The sequence below is a fragment of the Dunckerocampus dactyliophorus genome, chromosome 16, assembly GCF_027744805.1.
Source record: "Dunckerocampus dactyliophorus isolate RoL2022-P2 chromosome 16, RoL_Ddac_1.1, whole genome shotgun sequence".
Lineage (NCBI taxonomy): Eukaryota > Metazoa > Chordata > Actinopteri > Syngnathiformes > Syngnathidae > Dunckerocampus > Dunckerocampus dactyliophorus.
This window is the reverse complement of record NC_072834.1, coordinates 7287807-7312348: the sequence shown is the minus strand read 5'-3', so window position 1 is coordinate 7312348 and position 24542 is coordinate 7287807. Positions and strand designations below refer to the sequence as shown.

The 24542-nt window shown below is 42.6% G+C and overlaps 1 protein-coding gene across 2 annotated transcripts in view; it reads left to right on the top strand.

Moving 5' to 3' along the window:
* Window positions 1-644: 644 nt before the first annotated feature.
* The window catches only part of LOC129168995 (voltage-gated potassium channel subunit beta-3), a 31963-nt gene continuing 8065 nt past the window's right edge, over window positions 645-24542 (top strand). The window contains exons 1-5 of one of the 2 annotated variants that reach the window (XM_054754910.1): window positions 645-1304; window positions 21055-21098; window positions 21191-21228; window positions 21352-21431; window positions 21578-21622. In XM_054754910.1, coding sequence (XP_054610885.1) covers window positions 1003-1304; window positions 21055-21098; window positions 21191-21228; window positions 21352-21431; window positions 21578-21622 — 509 coding nt within the window. In that variant the 5' untranslated portion in view covers window positions 645-1002. Of the gene's footprint in view, window positions 1305-5103; window positions 6449-21054; window positions 21099-21190; window positions 21229-21351; window positions 21432-21577; window positions 21623-24542 lie in introns of those variants that run through there. The other variant, XM_054754909.1, reaches the window with a different exon arrangement.

Genomic DNA, 24542 nt, shown 5'->3' with positions numbered 1-24542 from the left:
AGTTTGTGTCAGACAAACCTAGAGAGCCTATCCGAGAGACAAACCTAAGAAAGAAAGCCTACAAGGCTATTCTATGTCAAAAGTGCCTGTTATAGAAGACCCCATACCAAAAGAACTGATGTCAGAGGAACCTCTGTCAAAACAACTTTTGCATGATAAACCTATGCCATAAGAGCCTATGCCAGACAAACCTATGCCAGAAGTTCCTGTGTTAGACAACTCCATAGCAAAGACGCCTGGGAGAGCCTATCCCCAAAAAGTCTGTGCCAGAAGTTCCAGTGTCAGATGAGCCAATAGAGGAGGAGCCTGTCAGACAAGCAGATTGCCAAAAGAACCTACAGTATATGCTACACGAGCCTATGCCAAAGGTTCCTGTTTCAGATGAGCACATACCAGACTCTTTATATGAGCCTGTCTTAGTCTGGGTACGATTATTATTTAGGATTTTATTGCTCCTGCATTCAGCTCATTAAGTGTCACCCTGTCACACAATTGTCTCCTAAAGTGAAGGTCAAAGTGCTGAGCCTCACTAGCCTTGCCTTTTCCAGATTATATGGCGGATGTAGGAGTAGAGCCACTTCATCTCTCTGCTAATCTGAACAAATGTAAGCTGGTGGGGCTTCAGCACAAATCCCCTAGTGTCCCTCCTTTGGGAGATCAAGAGAGTAAGATGCGGATTGCTTTTATTCTGATCCATTTTTTACTCAAAGAGGCACCTCACATCAGCAGAAGTCGTTGTTTGACGCTGACAGGTTAGGTTTGGCTTTGTTTTATTTTAGTTTTAGACACAACAAAGGACAAAGCCATTACTTTTTGATGTTTTCCAAGGCCTTTAAGTGCTTCTTTGCAGATGTTTGGATGCCTGACATCCTCAAATCTCCATGAATTGTCATCAAAATAGCACTGCCTTGTTGTTTTGGTTCACAAGCTGCTTTTGTCTAAAGTAGCTGATACAATTGAGCTAAAGCCTGATTTGTTCCAGCATTTTGATTCAGGATAACGATGTTTGCGAGCCGTGGTGCCGCCGGAGGAGGCAAGGGAGGCAAATACTCCGTGGAGGACCTCTATGGCATCAGTAAGAAGCCCAAAGCATCGTCCTCCTCGGGCAGTATCGTGACTAAGGCTGGCGGTGCCCGGAGTAGCAAGATCAGCCCGGATCAGAAAACTGAATCCGTGGACCTGGCTTCTCAGATCCTGGAAGCGGCGCACAGGCTAGTGGAACGGCGTCGATTGGAGCTGTACCTCAGAGAATGTGGCCTGTCCTTAGCCGAATGCGAGGCGGAACGTTCGGCCATGACCTACAGGTACAGTAAGAAGAACGCACACATGCTTGAGATTGATTGACATTGATAGATAGATAGAGTTTAACAATACGTTTATTATTGTGGTTGCAATTTGCAATGGTGTAGATCGTACTGCATCTTACTGAGTGCTGTGTCTAATATTTTGGTTGGGGGCAAAATATTAGGAACATCATTTGTGTAGTTCTCTTTTCTTTGTGCAGATTTACCCAATGAAGGTTTGCCCTTAAAATGCCAGCTGCGGATGATGATACACATTTTAATTATAACAAGTTTTAGCATAAAGTTAATAACAGGACTAATGCGTGAATTCTACATTTAAGGTGTGGGGGCTGGGGAGTGTAGATACCAGACACCAGTACTGACCCAGAAAGAATCATCATCATGTGTTTGATGGTACTTCAAAGCAGGCCTGAATAAAAGTGCCTTGACGCTTTTTGAGCATCACTTGTGTCGAACGAAGCTTGCCCTCAACCTCCCCACGGGGTGGTCTATCTCACGTCACCCTCCCAGTGACAAGCTTGACAGGGTCAGCATCACCATGGGTGGGGGTGGGTGTTTGGGTTTTTTTTCGGGGAAGGAAAAGGGAGGGTAGGGGTGTGTTGTTGCTACTGGGGGTCAGTGACGCATGTTTTGACAGGCAGTTGTTATCACACTGGCACGCTTGCATCTTTCACTTAAAAGTGCTCAGTGAAGCTATTCTGGGATGAAAGGCTACTGAGGATCTGTTTTGTTTTAACTCACTGGAATTGTAACAACATGTTGTAATGAGGGGACAACACATACAGTACATTATGCAGAATTCATTTAAGGAAATAGCATGCCCATGTTTGGGACACCTGAACTTGCACATGACCTCCACATCATGGCACAATTCATGAATACATGAAATCTGAATCTATCTATGTACTGTACATATGGTACATAGATCAAACAGACACAGAATACATGTACCTCCCTTACCGTGGTGTGGAAAAAGTGTTTGCCCCCTTCCTGATTTCTGATTTTTTTTGTCACACTTAAATGTTTCGGATCATCAAACAAATGTAAATATTAGTCAATGACAACACAACCGAACACAAAATGCAGTTCTTAAATTCAACTTTTTATTATTAATTTAGGAAAAAAAATCCAAACTTACATGGCCCTTTGTGGAAAAAGTGATTGCCAACCTGTTAAAACATAACTTAACTGAGATTAATTGAGATTTATCTGTCTAGAAAAGGTTATAAAGCCATTTTTAAACCTTTGGGACTCGGGCAAACCACAGTGAGAGCCATTATCCACAAATGGCCAAATAATGGAACAGTGGTGAACCTTCCCAGGAGTGGCCGGCCAACAATAATTACCCCAAGATCGCAGCGACAACTCATCCAAAGAATTTGCCTCACTTGCCTCAGTTAAGGTCATTGTTCATGACTCCACCACAAGAAAGACACTCGGCAAAAACGCCATTTGTGGATAATGGCTCTCACTGTGGTTTGCCCGAGTCCCAAAGCTTTAAAAATGGCTTTATAACCTTTTCCAGACTGATAAATCTCAATTAATTTCAGTTAGGTTATGTTTTAACAGGTTGGCAATCACTTTTTCCACAAAGGGGAACGTAAGTTTGGATTTTTGTTTTTCCTACCGTAATAATAACAAGTTTAATTTAAGAACTGCATTTTGTGTTCACTTGTGTTGTCATTGACTAATATTTAAATTTGTTTGATGATCTGAAACATTTAAGTCTGACATACATGCAACAAAAAAAATCAGGCAGCGGACAAACTCTTTTTCACAGTACTGTAGTAATACTGTAGTAATACTCTATAGATTTCAGAATCACAGTTTCCATGGTGGGCACTTGTAATGGTGTACACCTGCACAGTCTAATGAGATCCAATACACAAGCTGTATCAAAACAGGATACTATAATAAAAACAAGCAAATGTTGTATGATCATACGATGATAATGTATACAGTATAGCATTTATGCAATACATTGTGTTCATTTGCCGCTAGGTGGCAGCATTATCTCAGTGTTTTAAGTCAGCGGTCTAGGCCTGCACAAATGATCAATAATCATGTTGTTTAAACCCATCCACACAGAAGGGTAATGGTATAGTATATTATTCATACTTAAGCCAAAAGCAGATATTTGTAATAATAATTTGACTTCAGAAACATGTATACAGTATTTTTAAAAATAAAACTACATTATGTTGACACAAAGAGCGAACTTCTGCACTGATATGTATATCAATGCACTGATGTTCTACTTAATTGTTGACATGATGATCATTCATCATTTTTAGCTCCTATTTACATAAAGTTACTTTGTACAGTGTCTCACAAAAGCGAGTATGCAGCCCTGACATTTCTGCAGCCATTTTACTGTGTCTTCTTAAGTGACGATACCAGGAGTGGTCCGCGTACAACTTGTAAAACTGTATAGAGTTCCTGTCCACTGAAAATGACTCAACACACAGCTGCTACTGTCTGAATAGCTGGCAGCATAACTGAGTACACCTTGCAGAGACTATGTCAAAATTGTGACCAAAGTGTCAATATTTAGTGTGAGCGCCATTGTTATATACTGTAGCACTGCCTTAATTCTCTTGGACATGAAATTCACCAGAGCTGGTTGCTATTGGAATCCTCATCAACTCCTTCATAATCACTGAGCTGGAGGAGGTTAGACACCCTCTCTTCTACCTTTCTTCCGCTCGCAATTGGGTTCACGTCTGGAGGAGACATACTTGATTACTCTGTCACCTTACCCTTGCTTGCTTAGCAAGGAACTGTCCTCTTGGTTGTGTGTGTGGGCTCATGTTGGAAAACTGCCTTGCAGCCATGTTTCCCAAGGGAGAGAATCATGCTGTGCTTCACAACGTTACAATACATGTTGGAATTCATGTTTCCCTCAAAGAACCGCCATTCCCCAGTGCTGGCAGCACTCATGCAGCCCCAGACCATGACACTACCACCACCATACTTGAATGTAGCAAGACACAAGTATCTTGCTACTCACTTGTGTTTCCGGCTATTTAGACAATGATGGCTGTGTGTTGAGTCTTTTGAAGTGGATCGTAAAGCTATACAAGCTGCACACTTGAAGTACATCCAACTTTCATTTCAATCGTATTGTTCCTTGAGTTGACGGTGGCTAAAATGTAAGGCATGTGCGCGCTTTTGTGAGGTAGATGTGTGGTAATTGCCTTTATTGCCCCATTTTGTGCCAAAATACAACACAGAGTAGTTTTCCTGTATATAAATTGCCGTCTCAGCAAAAGTTTTACTGCGCTGCTGTTGTGCAATCTGCTCCGGGACTGCAGAATGCCCCGATGCAAGCTTCTATTTGACATAAGCAAAATGGCAGAAAATGATGAATGTGTGCAAGTGTACTTGCAGCCGTGAGGTTTTGTTGTTGATGAGCAGATTGTCCTGCTGACTGAGGGGAGCAGTGCTAAGCAGTCTCGTGCTCATGCCACACCAACAACATGATTCATCATTTTAACCGTGATGTCTTATGATGCGACATATGGATTCATACACATCTATCTCACATTCATAGATGATGATACAGATGTTGCAGCGTAATTGTGATGGCTGCTCATTCAGATAAATGGGTGTGGTGTGAGAGATGGAGCTGCAGAGATGCCTACACAGAGACATGGAGAGCTTTATTTGTTGTGGGGGAATGCAAGTGCATGGAAGGATTATTAGACGGATAGATAGATGAATTTTCTAATTGCATAAGCTGCACACACATGATGATGTGAGGAAATGTGTTCACCCGTGTAATGAATGAGAGAGAGAGAGAGAGAGAGCGAGAGAGAGAGAGAGAGAGAGAGCACAGACGAGGGAGAGAGAGAGAGAGCGAGCGAGAGAGAGAGATGTTGCACGCTGTGTCGTGAACATTTTAGGAGCTTGTGGAAAAAACAGGACAAAAAAAATCAAGACGAGAAGAACGATGAAGGGGATGTTGTTCAATGAGGACACATCGAGGCAGCTGATTTTGGGGTCCACAATGTTCAATGCGTTTTGCTCCGTGGCATTCTGTGCAAGAAGAAGCAGCAGAGCCGCTCACGGCTTGCACAGCTGCTGCTGCCGGCATGTTTGCCACTTCTCGCACTGAAGAAGGTAATTATTAAAACAAAAAAAAAGAAAGAAAGAGAGAGTTGTTGGATTTTTTTTCCTGCTTTCTTCTGCCATTTACCTCTGTTTTGATGGTGCTCAGGGCTGCTGCATGCATGACGATGATGCATTGAATTTTTCATGTAAGCCTCGTTTTTCCTCATCTTGCGACAAATAGAAGAAGAAAAAAATGCTTTATTTCGACGCCAAGTGAGAGGATGTGAGTGTCATTGCTGCAGTACGCTGGCGAGCTCTCAGGCTCAAGGCGGGAACAACTCACCTCAGCTGAAGCTTCAGGAGCCCGTGTGCATGTATGTGGGCCCCATACCCAACAGGAACACTCCTCAAAATCTGCAATCAAGCATCTTCGGGTTTTCTAAACTGGACTGCTGCCCTCATGCATCTTGTGAGAGTGAAAACTCTAACTAGAACCTTCTGCCAGGTTTTCATCAGTAGACAGGAGACGGAGCAGACGGCAGCTCTGCATGTGTCATGTTAGAGACTGGACTCTTGCCTGCACCCCCTCCCCCTGTAACTCTCAGCCAAAATCTTTAACCTGGGCCCACTGGACGCAGACCTTATTAGGAGGAGCTACGCCGCACATACACACAAGCAGCACCTCTCAATCAATTTGACATTTGTACCAAGTTGTGAAAAAAGGTTTCACCCCCTTAGTCAACCCCCCCGGAAACCAGGGTCAGGATGCAGGTGTCCTTTGCCTGCACCGAGCACAACCTCAAGAGTCGCAGCGAAGACCGCCTTTGTGGCCTCCGTACCGCTCCGCCCCCAGGAGGCAGCAGTGGAGGAGTAGGAGGAGGTGGTGGAGGTGGCGGTGGTGGCAGTGGAGGTGGTAGTGGTGGTGGATCAGGTGGAGGAGGTGGCGGAGGAGGTGGAGGAGGGAGTGGACAAGGCAGTAATGGCAACTACATGTCCCAAGGATCGGTCAAGACCAGGGAGGGCCCCGGGTCCCGCCAGGGCCACGCGCACATGAAGGAAGCCATTGGGCGCCACACCAGTATGAAGTACAGGTGAGTGTGCGGTACAGGTGGAGGCGGGTACAACAGAGAGACCCTGAACACACCTTAGCCTTTTAAAACCACCGGACCCCTTTGGGAAAACACACAACAATTCAAACTCAAGCCCTTGATCCTTGTGGCCGGTTTTTCCTGTCTTTTGAAAGTAGAAGGTAGAATTTATTCACTATTCATGGGAAATGAGTTCTATTTCAGGATTACAGTATATCAAAAATATGTGGTGATGTGTGAGAGTCAATGGGACCAGATTGATCCCGAGGGAAAAGATTGTAAGTGTATCCAGTATGTACATCTTCTATTCCACACACCTACACTTCATGTTATGGTGTTTCAGTTACCAACGCGCTCCCATAAATGAATGAAAATCTTAATATTGGTCAGTCAACACAAGACTCACTCGAGAACTAGTTTTACCGAAAGAATACACGCACAGCTACACTACTCTCAACACTCGACTCTCATGACCATCATAAAGGATTAAGACTGTATTGTCACGTCCACCCGGATGGTGTGACAATGACAAACAGGTGGTCAATCAACAATCTCCAGCCATCCTTTTCTATGCCGCTTATCCTCATTAGGGGCGCGGGGGCATGCTGGAGCCTATCCCAGCTGACTTCGGGCAAGAGGCGGCGTACACCTTGGGGTACACCTGGTCTTGAGCCAATCACAGGGCACATATAGACAAACAAGCATTCACACTCCCATTCATACCTATGGACAATTTAGAGTCGCCAATTAACCTAACATGCATGCTTTTGGAATGTGGGAGGAAACCGGAGTACCCGGAGAAAACCCACGCACGCACGGGGAGAACATGCAAACTCCACACAGAGATGCCCAAGCGGAAAGTCAAACCCAGATCTTCCCGATCTCCTGACTGGGTGGCCAACATGCTAACACTCGGCCACCGTGCGACCCTCAACAATCTCTTTATTGCAAAAACAAATCAGCCGCAACTACGCCAAAACATCAGCAGTACCTCTTCATTGGGGGGGGGGGACAGTCGCAGCGGTACACTTTGGTACACTTGTTGCGGGTGGAGCTAATCCAGTACACTGCTTTCCTTTGATTGGTTGATGGAGAATTGTCCCCTGTTTTTTGTATTACGATGGAATGAATTAAAAACGACTTTGTCTGCAGATACTGTTAGCGCACTCTATGACACCATTTTCTGTTTAATTAAGTCAAGTCACTTTTACTATTTCAAGGCACAAAAGAAAACCAACTGATCCCCAAATAAGGAAGCACTTTCGCGAGCGAGGCAATGAAAAACTCCCTCTAAGGAGAAAACCTAGAGCAGAACGCACACTCAATTCATGGCAGCCGTCTACCTTGTCTGCCCGGGTGGGTAGAGAAGGCACGACAGAGTGGTGGGACAGAGTGTGTATAACCATGGTATAAATAACCAGTGAGGTGCAGGTGCAGTGAGGTTCATGGCTAGTGAGGCACTGATTTCGTTTTTTTTCATTTTTTCGAGTTTTAAAAAAATGTTGGTTAAAAAAATGTTTTCAAATTGCTTTCAAATACTTTTTAGTCCCATTTATTTATTTTTTTATGAACTGGAAAACGTTTGTGTTCTCACCTTTTATCTGTATATGAAGAACATGCATCTTGTCCTTCTCCAGAAAGAGGTCTGATGCTTTGTTGTAAAAGTCTGATCACCTCCTGGTGAGGTTGTACATATAATCCTCCACCTTGACAGTCAAATTCATTCATTCATTCCACAGAGTATAAACATAAATTGCTTTGGACATGCTGCTAAACAACTGCTTGCAAGAAAACAAAAACCAAAACACAGGCTGGCTTTTCCTCTCTATGAAAAGCACTTTTCAGCTCGCGCATATCCCCACCTTTTCAGGATGAAGCAATATGTACTTGTATGTGTATTTTATTGTCCGATCAGCAAGAATAATGATGTCACATATATATTAAAGACATTACAGGCTGTAGAAAGTCACGGTGCATAGTAAACGTTTTCGCAACATTACATTATTGGCGACATGCTGACAAATTGGCAGGCGCCATGATCCAATTCAGTGCACTCACTGAGTGCACTCAAATGGTAGGCAGGGAAGAGACGCTCGTGGCAGTCTCATCTTAGGTTTCTGCCCTGCATTTGATCAGGAAATGTGCAAATTCAGAGATTTTTCCTCAAGAAAATGTTAAAAATGATTGGAATCACACAGAAAATACATTTATAATACATTTTAATGGACAAATGTTAATATTTAATTTATGTTGACTGCAAATCACTGTAAATGATGGTAGTAACACTATGCTGCCTATCAATAATGATGATCTATTTTTAACAATTAATGGTATTATTACTAGTAAAAAATAATTATAGCAGATGTACTGTCTAGAGTTAACTTTCTCGCTGTACTATTTTACGTATCACCATCCTGACTACGCAAAGCCGGTCAGGATTTACTGAGCTTTGCAATGGAGAAGTGAGCTGTGCCGCTTGGTGGGAATTAGGCTTTTGTGTGACGTCACAGTTGGAGCAGTTGTTTTTACTTCATAAGGCTACCCTTCAGTGTTTGTGGTGTAGTGTAGTTGATTATGCCTGGTTAAGGTGTGTAAGAGTCATATGTAGAAGTAACTCTTCGCTTACTTCCCGATCCACACCTCTGACTGCCTTTATCTTCGACAAATCATTTGTTGTTAGGGTGCCTTTCTTCATCGGCAAAAGCACCTGTTGCTTTGTAATGCTCTCGTCAGTTTGCAACTCAGGCTGTTTTTTTAGGGGGGAATTTTGTTTTTATTCATTGTCATGCAGGAGCTTAAGCCCATTGGCGGAAGGTGACATTAAGGTCACCAACAAACATTTTGTTGCATATTGCGCAGGTTGTCTGCACATCCATTAACACAGTCCCCTGCACCTGCCCTTACGTACTTCATAAAAATCCACATTCGCCTTTTAAGCCGTTGATGGATGTCAGCATGGTTAATTATTCCACAGCCGTGCAGCTCTTTGCCACGTATTATTGAAACATCAAATAAATAGATTTTCCTAAGATGACCCCGGCCTTAAAAAAAAAAACGTATATTTAGCAGGAGAGGGAAAAAAAACACTGCAGCACACGCCATCAGTCATGATGTAGAAAATGCAGCAACATCAAGACGAGAAGGTCTTTTTGGATTTGACACGGAATGTGTTTGTCCAAAAATAACCCCATGCACATTTGTGTGCACGTAATCTCTAAAGCATCAGTGGTTGCGTCACTGCAGAATCCAATAAATAGGAGGGGGCTCTAATGATCTCTTTTCCTGTTAATCAGGCTGATTGAACTGCTTCCATCCTCTCTTCACTCAATTTACTTTTCATTTATGGGCGTGTGCAAAGAGGGAATGAAGCCCACAGTGAATAGCAGTCATGCAGCATGCACACTTCTCGAATTATTCTTGCTGCGCTGCCATTCCTGGGAAAGTGTCACTAATCGCGAGTGCAGTCGTCGATCCAGCATATGGCCACCTCCAGTTGCCCGTGGCAACACCCTCAGCATTGCCTTTAGTTGTTCCCTAACACAGCTAGCATTGTGCTGGCTTATCAGGCCTCAGCCAGCGACGTAGTCCGTGCTCTGCATTTTGATACCGTAGCTACAATCATCAACGCTCAGGTACTGTAGCCATTGTGCTGCTGACTTAATTGTAGCTTTGTGGATGAGGACTCTGTTGTACAGAAATGATGGGAGTTGCACCAGTGTTTGCTAATCCCTGTGGGTTGTCTCATGTCTCATGACAGTGACACCTGCTGCATCACTCCCATCACCCCCTGCTGGAACCCACTACCCTTCATTGGTTGTGCATATGTGTTAGGGATGGCCATGATAAGCATTTCATTGATCCTTAAGAAGCAGTCAATTGTGTGGAATGGTCGATTGCTTGTGTCTTGAAGCCCATGAGGCAAAATGGAGTGCATTACTTGGCTGCAACCAGCAGAGGCACTGTTCATTCCGTCTCAACTACAGTCAAACCTTGGTTTTCGTACACCCCGGTTTTTGTATGATTCGGTTTGCATCAGAAAAAATTTTGCTGTGTTTTTGCACATTGTCTCGGTCTTGGTACAGAATTTTATTAATTTTTATTGGTACACAAAAGTACATTTGTTTTGCTGACATGAGAACACAGACATGCCGTAAAAAGACCTACCATACCACAATACTAAAAAATGGGAATGTCATTGGAAGAAATCTACTCTTATGAAGAAAGAAGGTGACCGTTAATGGGATGTTTGTCCAGCAAAATGAATGCTGCATCATCACAAGAAACAGTGACATATTTCCAAACCCACTTTGCTTTTAGTCAAATTTAGTTTTTTCAAGCAACTCAAAGTATGTTTACTACTGATCGCAGTATAGTACGGTTTATTTCAAATTCTTGCAAGAACCTGTAATCGCATCATGAACAAGCGTGAACTATTAATCTTTAAACATTATTGTGCAATCTAATGAAAAATGGAATGAAAAAAACCCAGCGATACACAATATGTTTATTTATTTATGACCACGACTGAATCTAGCAGGGTTGTTTAATCTCACAGAAACAAGTGTGAGCGTTAAACTGTCAGTCATGTTTCATAATGCCATCCATCCATTTTTTATGCCGCTTATCCCCACTAGGGTCGCGGGCACGCTGGAGCCTATCCCAGCTGACTTTGGGGCGGGGTACGTATATAGACAAACACACTCACATTCAATACCTATGGTAGGTATTAAGAGTCGCCAATGAACCTAACATGCATGTTTTTTGGAATGTGGGAGGAAACCGGAGTACCCGGAGAAAACCGAACATGCAAACTCCACACAGAGATGCCCAACGGCGATTCGAACCCAGATCTTCCGGGCCAACATGCTAACCACTCGGCCAGTGTGCGGCATGTTCCATAACGACCCTTGAAAATATATGCAGCCCTCTCTCGTGAAAGAATAGAAGAAGAGTGTATAGCTGATGTATAGGCACATACATGTGATATATGAATGAATTCTTGTTGTGATGGAGAAATGAATGGTTGTGACATGACTGGGTCAGTCCACTCGAGCATGAAATGTGCAGGAAACGCTCGGTGCAGGCCACCACTAAGAGCACCAGAGGCAGTGCGGTGTGAATGTGGCAGAGCGCCACCTAGCAGGCTGACACAACACCAAATGACCCCTGCTGATGAAATTTGGGGTTACCATGGAAACCAGACCCCTTTTTTTTTTTTAAAGCAACAACAAGCAGGGAAGGAGGTCAGGAATATTCTCAGCATGGCTTCGCTGGCCACTGTTGGACATTTAAAGCCCACTGTGGAATCAGTCTTCATCTTTTTTTGGCAGCATTGGCATAATTTTACTGCCCGGAATGCTCCGTTGTGTATTATAGCTTTGTTTCCAGGGCTGGAATAAGTTAAAAAACAGAAAAGGTCCTATGAGTCTTCCACACATCCAGCCTTGCTTTTTGGCTAGCTCCAGCACAACTTGTCAAAGTCAGCATTGTGTGGGAATGAATATGTTTTCCAAGGTCCCACATCAAGGGTGTGGAACTGGGCATTACCCCCCACTCCCCAACTTTCCTATTATTTATCCTGAAATTTTCAACACTTGTATATTCCTGCCTATTGGAAGTATTAAAAAGTCCTTTTAACCAACATACAGTAATTGATGAATGAAGCACACTCATATGCATCATCAGTGCACACACAGATGCTCACTTGAAGTTGTGAACATGACAGGACACGCCCCAATAATCCAGGCTGAAGGAAAATAGTAGTATGGTCAGATTTCTTATTAGCGCTGATGACCATGATAAGTAAGCAGCTTAGACACCTTTTGTTCCGGTTCCCCGCGCGCGCAGTACCAGGATTGGAACACACCAATATAATGCACCCCTGTGGTTGTGTTTTCAGGCTGGGACAATATGCGCATGACGGCTGAATGTGGCTTCATGTGGACATACATTTTTTTAAAACTTCACTGATCGAGCGGCTCTTTGTCATTCTCTCAGTGTCCGGGCAAAAGCTGCAGTGTTTTATATCAACGCAAAAACATCGCAGTCCGTGAGATGTGTACCCCGGAAGAGTTTGCAGCTGTGGAGTGGGCAGATTACGCATTTTCCGGCATGCTTTGGTGGCGCTAAAATGATCTCTTTTGACTGTCTCATGCCTCTTTAAGGTGTTGTTTTGTACGGACAGGGTGTGATAGTTAAAGTGCTGCCGTTTTTAGACGTGTACAGTTAAATTATTTGGACTTTTGGTCTGAATCTGGCACCCTTATTAAGAACGGTTGTGAATTTTGTGCAATATACAATAGTGTTTCCACTTTTAAAATTACAATGCCAGAGGATTAGTTTCTATAGGAGGAATCACTTAATTAGGCAGATCGCTGTAAGCTCTTTGTTTGATAAGGTCAGCGAGGCGGGCCAACTCTATGCTATTTTCCAAACAGTTCTGTAGGCCGAATGAAATTACAGCACGGGCCAGATTTGGCCCCCGGGCCGGAGTTTGACACATGGGTCCTTTGTAATGTCAGGGAGTCGCTACACTTGCTGAGTATAGTGCATTAGCATCAATTAGCATTGTGACGTGAGCGTGCTGACATTGAGTCGTGCAGAGAGCTGCTGTTCTTGCACAGAGTGCACTTCAACGGTGCATTTTTAAAAGCCTCAACTCGCAGCAGCACATGAACAAATAATCCAACCGCCGGCCTCAACAGCCCTGTCAAGTTTTATGCATATATTCTACTCTTTTAGTGCCATGACATAGTCAGAGCTCCTTTCACACAATGACCTTGGTCCTAGTCCTTTGGGACGGCTTCAGTATATGTTGATGTGAACCAGGAAGTGGCAGTTTTTGTATATAAAATCATTGGCATGCAATACCGGAGTAGTCTTTGTTACTGTCTAATGCAGGGGTGTCCAAAGTGCAGTCCGGAGGCCATTTGCACCCCAAAGTCTTTTTTTTTAAATTGGCCCACAGCCAAAAATTCAAATTTAACAAAAGAAAAAAAAAGAACTAAACCAAAAAAAATTAGCAAAAAAATACATAATTATTTAGCACAACTTTGGATTGGCAATATTTGCGTGTCTTTGGGTTTTGATTTTGAAATTGACAGTGAGTAGCCCAACTCAGATGCTTTCCATCAGACAAAAGTACATCAGCTGACATCCTTATAGGCCAAAACACGCGGACAACTCTATTTCATCATATTAAATTCCTTGAGCCGTCAAAGTCTACGAGATATCGTTATTTATGAGGCAGCTGCACAGGGCAAAGCCGTCATTCAGATATTCCGCTTCATGGCTCATTGTCCAGACGTACGGGCTGGCAGGTGGCGCTGACCTCCTCGCATTCACACATTATTAAAAGACTCACACAGAAACAAAAGAAACTACTTCTAACCTTATTTTAAAATATGAAAAACACCCCTTGAAAGGCAGTGTGTTTCTACCATCGTAATATGTGTGTCTTTGTCCACGGCCATGTCTCCTGGGACCTTTTCCAACCACCATAAAGTGGTTCACAACTCCAATATCAACTGGTGCTGCTCCACTTCATTACGTGTATTTTAATAGGCGGGTCACGACCACTCATAAAGCCGAGTGTGAGATGGAGAGAGAGAGAGAGAGAGGGGATGTTCAATTCTCTCGCAGCATGTGCATTGTTTTAAATGAGGACAGATCCACTTTCAAAACTGTTTTAATATATTTCAATTAAAGACGTCATGCCATGTCTGTTGTTTAGCCTAGTTCTGGCAGGAAGTAGAGCACTGACAAGAAACACGAGACATCCTGTCAAAGTGACATCCTAAATGGCAACACAGACCTCAATATTGAAGTAAAACCGGCTTAAAAACAGCAAACATCTCGCCTGCGTAGAGTTTGACCTCTTGCCGTACTCTAGGTATTAGGTATTAGGTCGGCCAAGTACGTTCTTACTTATGTTTGTCCATACGTCCGTACCTCAAAAGGCCAGGTGGCCCCCTCCAGCCGTGTCTCCACTCCTCCGGTGCGACTTTGACCGCCAGCCTCTTGAGGTCCCCGATGTTGTAACCGCGTCCTGCAGATGTCAAGTACTTAGAAAGGTGAGCGCAAGGATGCAAGTGACTGTCCTTAGCATTGGTATGAGGGAGCACAGCACCAACTTCACTGGAGCTGAGGTGAAACTCTTCTCGAGTTCTTATTAAGAACTCGTCTTCTTAATAAATGATGCCTCGCGTTCGGGAGTCCAACAGAAAGACCCGTGGGGGGAAGGTGGGATTGTGGAGAGGAGAGACTAAGGAACTAAAATTCCTAATGAACTTCCTGCAAAAATAGCAAACCCATTTCTGAACAGCATTACTGCATGTGCGTACGTAGCTACTGTAACTCATATTTGACTGTTGTCTTTCATTTGTAAGATAACGTGTCACCCAATTTACACGGTTAACAAATAAAAAACATCTTACTACAAGATAAAAATTGTGCAAATAAGGGAATACAACAAAAAAAAACACTTATCGACGGCGATAAGTGAATTTCCGCCGAGTAGGATTCAATATTAATGAACGAAATATATTTTGTAGTTGGTAGTGGTAATGGTTTAATTTATTTTGAAAATGCATACAAGTTACACTGGAATACATCACATAGTCCTTGGTCCAAAAAGGAGCAGGAAGAAGCAAAGCTTATTAAATCCTACCCCCGTCTGTTTCACATCAATTACAATACATTTGTTCACTTCCTGTGTTCCAAATGTACTCTTTGCCTATTTCAAGTACGTAGGAAAATAATAAGGCAGTATAACAATGTGGTAGGACAGGAGTCAAGGTTTATAATCACTGTAAATACATGATATAACAGTCAAAAGAAACATCTTTGGATGATGAGTGAGTACAGACAATGTACTCACAAAGAAATGAAGCGTTAGTAGTGAATGGAAGCGTGGTTAGACACAGCGTTGTATGTACACAGTGCTTCAGGACTCTTCTTCCTTGTACTTTGTCAACATCAGCTACTTGTACTGTTTCTTGAAATCGCTCATTTTAGTACATTTGAGTTCTTTACTCAATCCGTCCCATCATTTGATTCCACATATGGATATGCTGAAGGTTTTTAGCGTTCTTCGCGCATGTAAGTGTTTTAAGTTGAATTTTTCCCCGTGGGCATATTTCTCCTCTCTTGTTGAGGGATTTCTGTAATTATATTGAAGGTGAATTTTTTTCCAGATACTTTTTTGCTGCCCCCTGGAGGCCACAGCACCCATAGCAGTTGCCTATATTGCCTGATGGGGCAGCCGGATTCGACACATCAGCATGGCAAACCGCACTGCATTATCAACAGGAGCCAAAACATGCCGTTACCGTTGTAACATGGAAGTAACATTTGCCCGTCGACCAATCAACAGACGCGTCTATGGTACCTCCACCCTTAAGCCTCGGTCACAACTGGACGTGCATTTTTTTTGGCTGTGCGATTTTTGCCGTTCCCAAATCGCTGCATTTTTTTTGTTGTTCGCGGAGAACGTAGTTGGGGTGACCATGAAGGAGCAAGATCTCGACATGCATGGAGGACATACGGAATATCTGAACGTGCCTTGGCCACGCTAATTACGTATGCGGGGTGCACATGTGGCGCACAACACATAAAGGAGTCTGCAAGTGCGACGAACAAAAATATTGACATTTCATCCAAACCTGACACCAGCACAACGTACGAAAGACACACATGGGTCTTGCACGAAGATGCAAGAAGATGCACAAAGTGCGTAAGTTTGACTTGCAACCTGACAAAAAAGTAAGCGCCGGTAGCGTTTGTATGACACGGCAAAGAACTTCTGCGGCCAGTCTATAGCTCGAAAATCAGGACACCATGCGTGCGTTTCTTGCTTTTTTTGCACGTAGACCAGCCGAAGGAGCCCGTACGACCGGTTGTGACCTCGGCTTTAGATACTTATTTGCACCTGGTCCTCTCTGCAGTTGATTAATTGAACGTAGTTTAGCCAGTATATGTGGAAATGTGGTATTTTGACAAAAATTTGAGATTATATTTTACAGTCAAATAAATCTTTTCTCTTATAATTTGAGTCTTAAAACCCAGATGCCATAAGGCATTATTAAAAAAAGAGCAGACAGTCCACCATCTTGCCACCATTTTGCTCAGGAAAAAATGCACATCCGAGCATTGACGTGAGTGTTATTAATATCAAAGGTGTGCTTCCCCCTGGAGAAGAGCCTGCTCAGCATGCGTGTGCCTTCTAAAGACAACTGCAGGGGAGAAAAAAATCCATCATGTGCTCGCAACCATCTGTATGTATTGTCTTGCTGCCGCCACGGGTGCAAGCTAACTGGAAGTGTCAGCACAGGTTAAAATGCTGACTACACCGTGACGGAGCACCTGTGCGGCCTGCCCACTCTCTTCCATTAATAATGTATCACAACAACCAAGTCCCTTGCAATCACCTTGTCTGGGCATTTGTGATTTATTGTGAGAGAAATAATAATAGAAGAAGAAGCCATGTGGCGCTCCTTATGAGGGACCAGAGCAGCATCTGTGTGCCCTGCTCACAAGTGCATTCATGCAGAGCCATATGCAGATGTGGGCCTGTGTTCCTGCTTCATAGCCATCAAGCATGAACGCTTGTGTCAAAGCATCGAGCGGCCGTCCTCGTGCTTGCGCAGCACGTTATGGATGTTTTTGCATAAGAGCCCCCATCACTTGAAATGTGGCGTCTGCAGGCGTTCATCTTAGCGTGATGCTGTGTGTGTGTGTGTGTGTGAGAGACAGCTCGTCAGTGAAAGCCAAGAATGAGCATGTGCCCCTCCACACTCACTGATAGTAAATAAGCAGACTGCAGCACTGCAGAGAGCTGAGGAGTTGGGCTCCGTGAGGGTGGGGGCAGCTGTCATAGAAACCCTGACATTTTCCAGTGTGTTATTATTTTAGTGTGCATGTGCCACCGTGACGTGCGGTCAGGTTCATGGCTGGTGAGGCGTTGAACCAAACTTTCAATGCTCTAATCAGTGTTAATACAGATTGCGCTTGGACTTCTTAAGACAGCTTCTTAGTTCCATTTTGTTTATTTTTTTATAAAACCATTTGTAGTCTTACCTTTATTTGCATACAGAGTCCGTACAGCTAGCCTTCTCCAGGAAAAGCTGTGTTACTTTGTTGTGCTCCTTATTTTCTTTCCGTTTTAAAAGTCTCTCAGCCGCTTTGCCTCTCTGTAGAAGGACGGCAGTGATAAGCACCTTCTATCTCACGTAGCCCCCTTCAGTGTGAGCCGGAGTACTGTGCGCCTCACCAAATGACATTTCTCTGCACTTTATTGTCCGATTAGCAAGAATAATGATGGCACACAGTAGAAAGGCATGGTGTATGTGTATAATGAATGTTTCTGCAAGCGTTATACTGGCGACAAGCTCACAAACAGAAACTGGTAGTTTCTCCAATCCGGTTTATGAAGGATTGTGCACTTAGAGGGTATGTATATATGTCAAGTACATACTGTATATATATATATATATTTTTTTTAACTTTTCAGGATTAGGGTTTGGGTCTGCCTCCCCTGACCGCATGACGCTGTGCGACATATTAGAGCCCGACCGATATGGGATTTTTGGGGCCGGTGCTGATATTGGGGGCTGAAAAAACCCGATATCCCATATAACGGCCGATATCTACGATATATTGGCCGAAAACTGATACATCTGCTAATATATGAAATACACAGGATATATACTGTACATGAACATAAATACTTATAATACCCAAAATACGATGCAACACAAAGAAGCAGAAGACTACTAAATAAAAATTAGGACGTTTAAAGTTTAAGTTTAATTAGTCAAAATAAGGACATGCCTTTTGATTTACTTTTAGATGTTGCCACAAGTTTGTAGTGCTCTTTGCTTTGCTGGTGCTGGAGCCCTGGCTAACTTGTGCACTGCAGATGTTGCATCTAACATAATGCCTGTTGAGTCTTTTGTCAAGCGGCTCCACACCTTTCTCGTCCCCTCTGCCTGTGAAATGAAAATGTATACATTTAGTGTATTTTGGTCATTAGCATATAATTTGATGTTATTGTTGACCATTTTAAACCAAAACAAGTGGCTGCATTCATCTGAAAGTGATAATACATAAGCTAACGTGAGGTGTTGTTAAACTAATACATTGTGTGTTTATAAACATCTTATTCACAAAAACGTCTTACCAAGATCAATTTAGTCATATTCACTAGCTATTGACAAGTTCTATCTCAGTATATGCAAACATTTCAAAAACCAATGCTGAAGCCAACATTAAAAAGTGGGGAAAAAAAAGTTGACTCCAACCAAAATAAGAAATAATCAAAACACGTATCACGCTACTAGACTTAATACAGGGGACAGTTTAGACAAAAAACACACTAAAACTGGGGCATACGAAAACCGAGGGTGGAGTGTGTTATAAAACAAATAATCGGCCGAAGATCCATTCTGCAGTGTCACCAAGTAGCAGACAACGCCAGATGCTAGAAGAGGTTAAAACAGGGCTTTATACTTCTTTGCACAAAGCAATCGATGACAACTGGCTTGAAAAAGACACAAATCACTTCGATCAATAAAACGTATGACAAACAAATCCGTTCGGTCTTAAAGCGGTGCGGCAAGTGCAAATCGGATAGACATCACAGTACAGCCACGTGGTAATCTATCCATCTATCCTTCACAACAGTCGGTGAAGGACAAAGCAAATGAGAACTATTTAGACAAGCGATCAGAGAGCAGCTTTAGAAGAAGTCCCATGTGCCTCATGTATCGCCCGTGTTCAAAGTGAGTGCGATGCTGCTCTCAGAGGAGGCAGGCTGTCATCGGTGGGAAGCCGTGATGGAGAGTCAGCCTTGCATCCCAGGAATGGGCTTCATCCGAGCCCACTTGCCTCGCCTCGCCTCGCCTTGCCTCGCATCCTCCTCCCTGCAGCTAAACAATCCTGACCCTGCTGGAGTGTGCTATTTTGACAGAGTCTAAACAATGAGCGTTTCACACCCACACCGCACATACACACCAGTGCACGGACACACACACACACACACTCCCACACGGCTAACACGTACACAGCGGGACACAAACGCTTACATGTACAGAAATCTAAAAATAGCTCAAGGGTCAGGCATTAAAAATAGAGCAGAGAAAATAAAAGCAGGACTCGCTGGGCTGAGTCTAAATGCTCTGACAGACTGTCTTCCTGCATTTGGTTATTTGTGGCAGGCAGGCAGACAGGCACTGTAAGAAGGTAAGGGGGGGCAGTGGCGATGAAAAGACGGTGAGCATAGTTGTGCTGCTGTTCTGATGCCCCCCACCTCCCTCTACTTGCCACTAATTAGGATTGGGGAGAGCACACATGCAGGAGGAGAGGCAGCACCATCAAGCCTCCATCATTTCATCTGTCCATGCTCCCTTGGTCACAAATGCAGTTCTTTTTCACCCTTCAAAATTCAGCCGTCTGGGTAATCCAATGTGGCATGTTGGGTAATAAAGCTCTCCTCGGCTCCTGCTGGTATATTTTGGGCCATTTAGCGCTCAGACCCGAGGCTCTGGGCTTTTGGCTCGGACTCCATCTGAGCCCGCTTCCCTGCAGCGATTTCACTGAAGCAGCCCACTACTGTGAGCTGTTAACATATGAGCGACGGAAGGTCAATTGTTCTCACAATTAGACACATTTTAACCACAGGCATGTTGGCTTGGAGCAGCACGGTGTTCCATCTTCACTTCCTCCTTTGGTGCCAAAAGAAGATGGACTATCATTTTGGATCATATCACCTTGTATCATTTTGTACTGTATTGTACAGTATCCTATTATTTTGTATCGTACCATGGTGTATCAGTGTGTAAAGTATAATACAGTATATTGTATGGGATCGTTTTGTACCTCATCCTATGGTATCGTATGTTGTCATGTCGTCATATACGTTAGTGTCCTGTCTTATGCTATTGTATTGTAACATTGCATTAGTCTGTATCGTATCATTTTGTGTTGTATCATGTTGTATTGTATACATAACACACCGGTCAGTTAGCTTCCAATACTTTTGCTCACATGAAAAATGGGTGGGTTCAAACAAAAGTTGCTGTCTTCTAAGTTGTGCATCAAATCCAGACGTAGAATGGACCTCACTGTTGCAATACTTCTGGAGGGCACTGTATCGAAAGCCGATATCGAGCATCTCTTGTTATATTGGATCTCACGGTGCTGTTGAAGTGGTCATTATGTTGCGGCTGGCTCATGTAGCTTCGGGCAAAGAGAAAAAAATACAACAAATGAGGGAATGAGTCATTATTCATTCATTTTCTATGACACTTAATGCTTATTAGGGTCACGGGAATATGCTGGAGCCTAGCCCAGCTGACTTTGGGCGGAAGGCGGGGTACACCCTGGACTGGCTGCGGAAGGAGTCGTTTAAATTAGAGTTGTACATTCAGTTATGTTATTTCATTAGGTAACAGCACAACTACGTTTTTATGACCATTAAAAGCCTTTCATTGGGTAGAAATGGTGATCTGGGTTTGCAGCGAGATATCAAAATAAAGGCACAGTATGTTTTTTCGTCATCCGTCATTTAATTTCAGAGCTCTTACACTTGGTTCTTCTCTGTCACCTCACAGGAACCTCGGGAAGTCGGGGCTACGTGTTTCCTGCCTCGGGTTGGGTGAGTTAGTTGGTTCCCTGACTGGGAAAGAACCTCATGTCTGTTTCATGGATTCTCATCAAACATTTACACCCCCACCCCCTTTCATTTAGGCACCTGGGTGACGTTTGGATCACAAATATCTGACGAGGTGAAATTTCCGTCCCAAAAAAGCATCCTTACTTGTATTTCTATTTTTTAACCCTTTGATGTCAGTACTTATCCAATGGAGCCGTTGTATTCATTTACATGTTCTTCGGTTTTCTTCCCTCAGATGGCGGAGAACCTGATGACCTTAGCCTACGAGAACGGGGTCAACCTGTTTGACACCGCAGAGGTTTATGCATCTGGAAGGTCGGTCTTACCTCTGTATATCTAGAAATAATAATATCCTGCCTCGAATAGATTCAGTAATACAGTATATATATATATATATATATATATATATATATATATAAAATGAGGAGAAATGAATAAACATAATGTGTGTATCTTTACAGAGCAGAGATCACTCTGGGGAATATAATTAAGAAAAAAGGATGGAGGTAACTTGATTTGTTTATCACACTCATGCATGTGAAATACATTATTTTTCTGAAAAGCTACAAAGCGACACATTTGTGATGTTGCTTACTCATTTTTAATATTACTTTTTTCGAAAGAAATATTTATTATTTTCTGTTATTATTTAGAATTTATATTTACCATATAAAATGTCGATATTTTAATTGCCTCATTGCTGTTGAGATTATATTATATTATTATTATGATATTCCTGCCATGGAGATTAATACTACTGTTACTAGTTTCCTCTTTACTTCAAATAAAACTGATATATTTTAACCCTTTTCATTGCGCCACAATTTTGCCTCGGTTTGTGCTCATTCTCTGGTTAGCATACATTAACGCGCGCGTCTTTTCGTGTTGTTAATGCACTGCGTGAGGTGAACTTTGTTGTTTAGGTATTTTTATCACAAAATGTCCTTTCCTAGTTAGCGTCCTATTAGCTGGCTAAACAAAATGGCAACTAGAACCGGAAGCGACTACGTTACGGCGCCAGTGTATGATGTCATCAGTGTTTGACTCTCAAAAATGTTAACACATCACACCTGCTGATTTTACAATTATAGTTTTACATCCATAAAACAATTCTAAATGAAAACAAATCAGAATGAAAGGGATGCATTTAACATTGAAGAACATTTCAGGTTACTTTTACCTTCATTGACTGTAACTGTTCCCAAAGACACGATGTGGCAGCGAGATCAACCACCACCGCCTTCCTGTTTTCAGTTATATCAAGAATCACGTCCTCAGTGACGGTAAAAGTAACCTTAAATGATCATTTATCCCTTTCATTTCATTTATATGGATTTACATGCGTTTCAAATTGTTTTCTGCGTGTCAAAATGTAATTATAAAACTCTAAAAACGGGTTTTGTGTTAACATGTTTGGCTTTCTGGGACGGGTTAATTAATTTACGTTATTTCTTATGCGGAAAATTGATTCGGTTCGCGTCCGTTTCGGTCAGAGCGGTTAGACCTTTTGGAAGGAATTAATGACGCTAACCAAGGTTCCACTGACTGTACTAACTTTCTCGAAGTAACTTTACATTTTAGTAAGGTGAGTTACATTGCAATACTTTGGTGCAGCTATATTATTATAGTATTTTTTTTATTAATATTATAATAATATTTTTTTTCATTTTTACAAATGGAGGATCTGAATATAATAATTGTAAAATAATACATGGAATATCTATGCCTAATTTGTCTTAAGCTTTCTATGGAATTATCTGTGTATTTATTTACATGGATTAGGCTCACTAAAATGTAAATGAAACGGTGTTTCAGGATTCTTCTTCCTTGCACTTTGTAAACATCAACTGTCTGTCCTGCTTCTTGAAATACAGTAACTCATTTTAGTGCATCGTCTGAGTTTTTTACTCAATCCGTTCCATAATTTAATTCCACATACTGATATGCTGAAGGCTTTTAGCGAGTTTTAAGTCAAATTTTTCCCTAAGGTCATATTTCTCCTCTGTTGGTGGGAAAAATCGTAGATGGTTTTTGGGTGGCAGGTTATTGTTTGTTTTATGCAAATCTTAATTATTGTGACTTTAGGAATAAATGGTTTATGTGTTCTCTGTAACCGGGATTGTGGATGATCCTAACTGACCTTTTTTGTAGTACTGTTAGTGAATGAAGTTCAGTTTTGTAGTAAGCAGATATGGTAACACCAGAGAACAATGTGTGATTTATAGTCCAGAATGAATTTTGCTTTGTTCAGTATTGAAGTACTGTTTTTTACTGTTTTTTACTGTGCATAAGCCGCCACTTTTTTCTCACGATTTGAATCCTGGAACTTATGCGGTGATGCAGCTGATATGTAGTCGCGTTCTGGTCTCACGACATTTCGTGTGCTTCGGAGCAGTCATTTTGCGCTTCGTGCATGGTGAACGCGTTTCAGGTCAAAGGCGATCGATCTAGCAGCTTTTGTCCGGGCCTGCCGGTGGATCTTGGCAGCGTGGAGCGGTGTCGGGCGGTCCACTGTCGCTAGCGGGTTTCGGGGGGCTGGACTGCTGCGTGCTGGGGAGGACATCACAGGCTCGGGTGCTGATTAGCCTCGAGGCGGGAGAGACGCTGACGCTGGGAGCGACAATGAAAGAAGGAGAGAGACTGTCAGGGTTTGTGCTGAGGGAATTGTGGGACATTTGAAGAGGACGACTTTAGTGGGTTTTAGTTCCCAGGAGGACGACGAAGACAGTGATGAATTACTTTTCTGGTAGGCTACTGTTTAACTGGTCGTCTACATGCACTGTTTGGAAAAAAGCATTTATTTAATTCTTGATTATTTAATTCTATCTAACCATATGTACAAATCTTTTTTTCTCTCTATATTTAATGGGTGCGACATATTCCGGTGCACTCTATTGTCTGGTATTCCTTGCCACTTTATGTTGGATATTTTTAATGTGGGATTTCCAGCTCATTTTGCCATCTTAAAACACCTCGAAATGTATTTTTGTTCACTCTGTCAATGTTTACACCGTCTATTTGTATTCGTGCATACATGTCCTTTCTGCTATTACCAAATAGCATTATTTTAGGTTGACTTCAGGGTTCAGGGATAGTCTGTTTTTATCAAACCATCATTTTAGTATGGTCATTTCATCTGTGACTTTTTTTATTAGATCTTGTGTGCTTTTTCCAGAACAAAATGCAGTAGTATCGTCTGCAAATAATGCTAACTTCAGGTCTTGTATGACTTTACAGATGCCATTTATATATAGTGTGAACAGTTTCAGTCCCAGTATTGACCCCTGTGGTACGCCGCACGGTATATTTAAGCTTGCTGATGCACGGTATATTCACCTAGCTTCACATATTGCATCCTGTATGTTAAGTGGCTTTGTACACAGTTGAAAACCAGCCCTAAGATTCCATACTGTTGTAGTTTATTTC